Source organism: Sinocyclocheilus grahami, unplaced genomic scaffold, assembly GCF_001515645.1.
Source record: "Sinocyclocheilus grahami isolate Dianchi unplaced genomic scaffold, SAMN03320097.WGS_v1.1 scaffold459.1, whole genome shotgun sequence".
NCBI lineage: Eukaryota > Metazoa > Chordata > Actinopteri > Cypriniformes > Cyprinidae > Sinocyclocheilus > Sinocyclocheilus grahami.
This window is the reverse complement of record NW_015505638.1, coordinates 421,203-428,630: the sequence shown is the minus strand read 5'-3', so window position 1 is coordinate 428,630 and position 7,428 is coordinate 421,203. Positions and strand designations below refer to the sequence as shown.

Below are 7,428 nucleotides of genomic sequence, written 5' to 3'. Positions count from 1 at the left end.
CGAAAACACATGTTTGTTTGCATAGAAGCATTTACTTCACAAGAGAAGAGAACTGTTAGAGCTAAAGGCTGGGTGTTTGTCACACAAATTATTTTTTTCTGATTGAAGAGGTAGTTTCACATTTCTCAAGGGATATGGAGTAAAGTTTACTTTACAGGAGACCAGTGCCAATGTCTAATAATCATAATAATAACATCAACAACAATAATAATAAAAGAAAGATGCTTTTTCTAAGTCTCAACAGGACTTAAACTACAGACTCTGAGCTTTGCTCTCCTCGGTCCATCTCACAGATTTCTCTCTTGATAATGGAGCTTGGAATATGGGGAAGATGGAAATGGAAGATTTAGTGGATAGGGTTTGGGGCAGGGGGTGCAGGCGTCATCTCTGCTGTGAGTAGCGGGTACGGGCCTCTGTGTCTTGGAGCGAGGCTTGAGCTGAGGTCCTGCGCTGCAGAGAAGGAGGGAGAGGAGACTCCAGGCAGGATGGATGAAGCAAGGCCTGAAGCTTGGCCATACGGGTTAGAGCTGGAAGCCTTCCATCGGTCCCTCAGACTGCTGGAAAATGTACTGGCCCTGATTCTGATCCACCTGTGGAACGATGCTTGCATCCTCCTCCTCAACCCCAAAGTAGTGCTCGATCAGGTCAAAGGCCTTCTGGTATATCTCCTGGTTCTCATGGCTCTGCAGGAACTCAATCTTGTCCAAGCCTGTGTGGGAACATCAGTAAAACAATTATATAAACATATGAACCAACAGCATGAAAAACACAGTCTGCATGAAAGGAAAGCACATGACAATTTAGAAAACCGAAAACACCATTGGCAAAATCAACACATTTTATAATAATAATAATGTTTTTTGTAATATAATAATAATAATGATGTATTTTTAATAATAATAATATACTAATCAGAAGATTAGTATAAGACTAATCAGAAATTGTGAAAACCAAATGAAAAATTATATAATGTCCAATCGTTTGAGACTACTGGATAAGGATTTTTAAATACATTTCTAAAGATAGAATTGCTGACAAATTAGCAATTTTGAACAAATTAAATATTTCAGAGCTGAGAATAACTGGAAATATTTATAATGACTACAAAAATTCTAGAGAGAATTGATTTTCCAGAGTGAGAAATAAAAAATTACATTACCATGAGGTGATACAAGGTATGAGGTGAGGCATGCCTACCGTAAGCCTCTTCGATGAGAGAGCAGTAAGGATTGATGCCTATTCCATTCTGTTTAGACTCCTGTTCTCCCAGTCTGAGGATGTTCTCCAGGCCGTTCAGAGCCACCTGCACAATCTTGGAGTCCATCACTGTCAGCAGGTCACACATGGGTTTTATGGTGTTGAGAGAAACCAAGTACCTGTGTGTAAAGCACATTTATATCAACTTCTGTCTCACTAAACATTCACCTAAATAGTCCCCCAGAACACAGTTTTCTCCCCTAGAATGCATATGTGGCTTAAATTAAAAATAAAAAAAAGTCAACAATTGAGGACTTTCTGGAGTGTCAGACAGAAATACCACTTCAAAAGTAAATTGGTATTTACCTTTATTTAAAAACTGAATTTAAGGTATAACTAATAGTACTCTTTTTTATTATTATCGTTTAAATTCACTTTGTTTATGTGTTAAAATGACAGCCCTAGTATTTACATTACCACATTTAAAAAAGAAAAATCACAAGATGGTCTGACTATTACTGCCATCTACAGGCCAGAAATGTGTCATGCGCTTTGATCCCACTCTGTGCTCTAATGACTGTTATTAGCCTAACCAAAAAAATCATACTAAGCTCTTCAAGACTGTTTTAAGACAGATTATGGCTAAATGATAACCTAAGGCAGTATGCCTTAATGGTTTAGCATGCATTACATAAGGAAAATAAGATTTTTTTAAATAAGGAAAGAAGTAAAAACCAAAACAAAAAAGCCCAATGTGCACCTAATCTGCTCTGGCATGCCTCCTGAGGTGGCATTGGTTATTGCCCACGCGGCCTCTTTCCTGGTACGGAACTCAGCTTTCTGCAGTATCTCGATTAGCACTGGGAATATGTTGGCATCGATTACCGCCTACAACAGAATAAGCATCAAGTCATGGCTGTTCAGACACAACATATATGGTATCATAATCTTACAGTGTCTCAGTCAGTCTGAAGTACCTGGATTTGCACTCGGTTCCCAGCGGTGATATTGGAGACGGTCCAGCAGGCCTCTTTTTTGACGGATTCTTTCGGACTGCTAAGTAAATGGAGCAGGCAGGGCAGAGCGGAGCAGTTCAAAATCACCTGAATTACAACAGAGCAGCACAACAGATCAGAACAATGCACTTTTTTGAAAATGCGGACAACTCAGCATGTGATAAACGACAGCTACACTACCTGGGTCTGAATATCATCTCCTGTTACAATGTTCCCCACTGCTCTAAGTGCAGGGGACACCACCTTGTAATCACTGTGCCTGTGAATAGATAACACATGGATGTTATTCTAAGTCAGTGATAAAAGATATCACTTGGTTTATTGCTTGCATTAGCATTTCCGGTCCTCACATGAGCAACTCCACCAGCCTGCGGCACACGCCCGAATCAATAACTGTCTGGATTTTGTCATTGGGTCCATCGGACAGGTATGAAAGTGCCCAGCAGGCATCTGCAAGAACATCAGGATCACTGCTGAAGAGCAATCTGGAGAGCACGCTCAGACTTGGTGACACCTGTGAAGAAACAACAGTTGTTTGATCAAGTACATGTATCATGTTCATAAAACACTGTGTTTGTGTGCATCATTGAAATTTGATAATGCAACTGGAATGTGGTTTATGCAGAACTGGTTTGCAAACTCACCTTTGCGAAGTCCGGAGGCGGATTTTTCCCTCTGCACAGGTTGGATAGCGCCCACACGGCATTCCGGGTGGTAGTGAGCCGGTTTGATTTTGCAAGCAACCTGCAAAAACGAGGGAAGAATAAAATTGATGCGCTATGTAATCAAACTACTAGATGGAGGTAATGGTAAAGTCTCTTATATAACAAACACACTATAGCAGATAAATGTCACAAAGCACACACCAGCAAGTTTGACAGTAGGAAACAAAAACTGTTTGTGACATCAGAATGACATGAGGAATTGAGATTTATTTAGCGTCAGCTGTTCTTATAAGGATAAGGCTCCTAATCATAAGACTTCTACCAACAAGATTTAAATTCCTTGAACACAAAGAGATTAATTTTGAACCCTTTTATAATCCTTGTAATGAGAAAAGAACAGCAAGTAGGTTTTTTTGGATTGGAACTTAGAGCAACCTAGACATCAAGGTGTGGCCGGGTAGCATGTCATTCATAACGAAGCTAGAGATTACAGTTTATAAAGTTTAAAATATGGATATTTTTCTTAGAAAAACACATGATTCACTTCGCTTCAGGAGGCCTTTATTCACCCCCCGGAGCCGTGTGGGACACTTTTTATGATGCATGGATGCACTTTATTTAACTTCTTTTGGAGCACTGAAAAATAACAGCCATTCACCGCCATTATAAGCTTGGAAGAGCTGGGACATTTTTTAATATAACTCCGACTGTATTCATCCGAAAGAAGAAAGTCATATATACCTAGGATAAATCATAGGGTAATTTTCATTTTTGGGTGAACTATCCCTTTGAGCAGCACAACCGTTTTCAATATTGATAATAATAAGAAACGTGTCTTAAGCACCAAATCAGCATATCAGAATTATTTATTAAGGATCGTGTAACACTGGCTCAGCAAAGATATAGGGACCTGTACCATAGAGATACTAGATAGCTTTCACCAGGTATTTTAGACTTCCTTAAAAGCAGCAAAATAAAAACACATGCAATCACAGTGCTGGGATCAGTAGAGGACACTTACTGCTGAAGAGAGGGCAAGATGCCACAGTTGAGGACATAGTCTCTGCACTCTGCATTATCCCCGGCAATATTTCCTAACGCCCACACTGCCTGCAAAAACAGTTATACACAACTGATTACTTTCACGGTGCTGTTAAGTTCTGATAAACCATCTATTGGCTGAATGGCATGAACCAGGTTATAGTCTGCAAAAATCACCTGCTCTTGTACATCCTCATACTCGGAGTTGAGCAGCTCTATGAAGATGGGCACAGCCCCCATCTCAATGACCACCTTGGTGTGTAGGAAGGTCCCTGAGGCAATGTTGGTCAGGGCCCAGGCAGCTTCAAACTGGTCAAAACAAGCAACAATAGCATCTTAAAGCTTGGCTGCAATGGCAATTTTGCTTTCGCATGGTTTGTGCTATGAAATGTTCTTACCTGCAGAGTCCAGTTATCACTCCTTTTTAGGAATTCAACAAACCGGTTGATGACACCAGGTGTGTGGATGACCTCATCAATGGGAGGATTGGGCTCTGAGGGAAGTTAATAACATCTTAATCTTATCTTTAAACAATTGTCATCCTTGCGTCTATGAGACGTAGGAATAAAGACACCAACCTTTGGAGAGTAACTTTCTGAACTTCTGAGTGGCTATGAGCTGCTGGTCTGGATCCTCAGAGAAGATCATCTGAATCATGTCTTGGGTTATAACTCCTTCCTGCAGATTGACAATGATTATCCTAGATGTGGTTTTCAAAGGATCATAAAAATTGTATCGAGGTTTCTACAAAAATATTCAGCAGCACAACTGTTTTAAGTATCGATAATAAGAAATGTTTCTTGAGGACCCATTCAACATATTAGAATGATTTCTGAAGGATCATGTGACAGTGAAGATGGGAGTAATATCTGCTGAAAAAAAGTCAGATTTTTTTCATCACAGAAATAAATTATGTATAGAAATAAAACGTTTTAAAATATATAAAAATATGAAACTTATTTTAAACTGTAATATTTCACAATATTGCTGTTTTACTGTATTTTTGATCAAACAAATTCTTTCTTTTGAGAGCATAATTTGTTCATAATTTGCTAAAACTCATATTAAATCAATTCTATAGCACGCTTCCGCACTACAAAACATGTACAACTGTGCTAGTTTTACATTTTAAAATGCTATATAGGCAATTCCATATGCTTAAAATGATGCAGGACTAATAACCAAGTCCCATGGCAAAAGTACTTATGCCTGTTATCTGTGAATTTTACTGTCGACTCATCTGTTTGACAACAATAACAGGTGGTCTGTTGACTGGATTACTTACACCTGATACAGGTACAGTGGAGCTGATATCAGGGTCCTGAATGGGGCATTCAAGCATGGACTCATCACCAGGTGGCAGACACACATTCCTTCTCTTGAACAGCTGAGGAGAGGGTAGAACAATTTACTTTAGTACATTTTCGGAAAAAATTTACTTTTGTACACACTACTTAATATGAACGAATCCGGTCATATAACCCTCCAAAATATACACTTTTATTCCATAATGTACGATCAACCCTTCATGAACAAAACTGTAATTTAATTTGCTTGTATAACAAGGAAGAAAAATTATGACAAACCTGCTCCTCCCTCTTCTGTTTACGGAGCTGTATCCCATCCTCCTCTCTCCGTCTCCGCATTTCCTGGGGGTTCAGGGCTTTATTCTTGTAGCTCTTCATTCGATAGTTTTCTTTGCCTGGGCTTGCCATTGCGTCTTCAGTTCAGAGAAAGGAATGTGGTCAGATGTGCATTGTGATACTCAATTTCTGTTGTCTATTCAGCACATCAACCATGAGCCTATAGCAATACAGACAAGAATCACAATTGGTCGAGCCAGTATGCAATTCTCCTCATACTTTGAGCCAAACAGCAAGTGGAGACAAAGGAATGGTTTATCTGAAAGCAATTATGCTGGTTTATACTAGCATTTCCTGTGTAACACCACTAAGTGCTAACTGACACTTTGCATGCTGAACTTCCTTCATTATATGGTTAACGCTTTTGTGGTTCAGCTCATTTTCAGATCAAACACAGTTCAGAACTTAACATTTTAACTTTTAGCTTTTGTCTGTTATTACCTGTATCTTTGGTTAAAGACTTTTATATTTACAGTATCTTGCACATCATGAAGAGTCTTTTATAGCAAGTTAGTGAATCACCAATACAGAAGCAGAAACATTTAAGCAGAGATGCCTAAGCAAGTGGGGAAGTCGGACTCGTAATCCAAAGGTTGTGGGTTCGAGTCTCGTAACGGCAGGGATTGTAGGTGGGGGGAGTGAACCTTCAATACCATGACTGAGGTGCCCTTGAGCAAGGCACCGAACCCCCAACTGCTCCCCGGGCGCCGCAGCATAAATGGCTGCCCACTGCTCCGGGTGTGTGTGTTCACTTTGGATAACTTTGGATGGGATAAATGCAGAGCACTAATTCCGAGTATGGGTCACCATACTTGGCCACATGTCACGTCACGTCACTAAGCCAGCAGGCCAAAGTTGGCCCACGATAACATGGGGGAACAAATATGAAAATATAGGGGGAAAAAAACATGTCACGCATATATCAATTTCTAATTTAGTTTCTTGCTTTAATGTTTAATTAGCTTTGCATTGAAATGTAAAGGTAGAGATTTTTAAAGTAAATTTTAATATAGCATAGTTAAAAATAAAACATTTCGTTTCAGCCCTCTACCCTCATTTCAGTTTCTTTGTAGTAAAAAGTTTGCTAAACAGATTTTCCAAAACCAATGAGAAGTCATTTTACATTCTTTATTCAGTACAAAATGAGACGTTATGCAAAAGGGCAGTTTGAGTCACCTTTTAGGTTCAATGTATGGAAAAATATGCATTGAAAGTGAATGATGACTGATGCTGTCAGTCCCAACATTCCACAGAAGAAAAACAACACAGAACAACATGAGGGCGGATAAATTATGACAAAAGTGTCATTATTAGAAGAAACTTCTAAATACTCCGTTTACACAAATGCAGCACTTATTTATTCACACTGGTGTTTTTAATCGGATCAGCTGGTGTTGTGTGGAAGGATGATGAAGGACTGCACTATTTTCCAAAGACAATTTATCACATACTACATAAATAATCACAGCTCTAAATATACAAGTCTAAGCATCAAGACCATATGGATCCCAAAATCAAATCAGTTATATAAATCCACTAACAGACTGTACGTTAGTGGTTTATAATCTCTCAAAACATTCAGTCATTTCACTTTCATCCTAAACTGTGCTCAGCTTCTCTGTGCTAACATGCTAACCGTGTTATGCTAGCTTGGACTAAACGTCAAAATGGTTAATTACTCTGTCAAAGCGCCATGTTGCCTCATTCACTCCCTGAAAAGAAAATACTTTTACATCTTAGTTGGTGTATGAATCTCACCCATTAGTCGTAGATCGGAGAGGGAAATACTGGCCGTGGGTTTTTTAATTTCTCTCAAGACCCTCCCGTGTTCCTCCAGCTGAGGGCAATATGGCGTCCACTGGTGAA

The 7,428-nt window shown here is 39.3% G+C and overlaps 1 protein-coding gene across 2 annotated transcripts; it reads right to left on the bottom strand.

Moving 5' to 3' along the window:
- Positions 1-79: 79 nt before the first annotated feature.
- On the bottom strand, positions 80-7,408 carry kpna5 (karyopherin alpha 5 (importin alpha 6)). Of its 2 annotated transcripts, none has more exons than XM_016234826.1 (14): positions 7,321-7,408; positions 5,506-5,722; positions 5,205-5,306; positions 4,498-4,597; positions 4,318-4,412; positions 4,097-4,228; positions 3,900-3,988; positions 2,858-2,957; positions 2,564-2,727; positions 2,394-2,472; positions 2,175-2,300; positions 1,958-2,085; positions 1,198-1,376; positions 80-709 (listed from the first exon to the last, which is right to left on the bottom strand). In XM_016234826.1, the coding sequence occupies exons 2-14, from the start codon at positions 5,632-5,634 to the stop codon at positions 522-524; spliced, it is 1,611 nt and encodes a 536-aa protein (XP_016090312.1). In that variant the 5' UTR covers positions 5,635-5,722; positions 7,321-7,408; the 3' UTR covers positions 80-521. The 2 variants fall into 2 exon arrangements, with proteins under 2 accessions (XP_016090312.1, XP_016090311.1); XM_016234825.1 differs by having other exon boundaries at positions 5,506-5,639; positions 7,321-7,407.
- Positions 7,409-7,428: the final 20 nt, after the last annotated feature.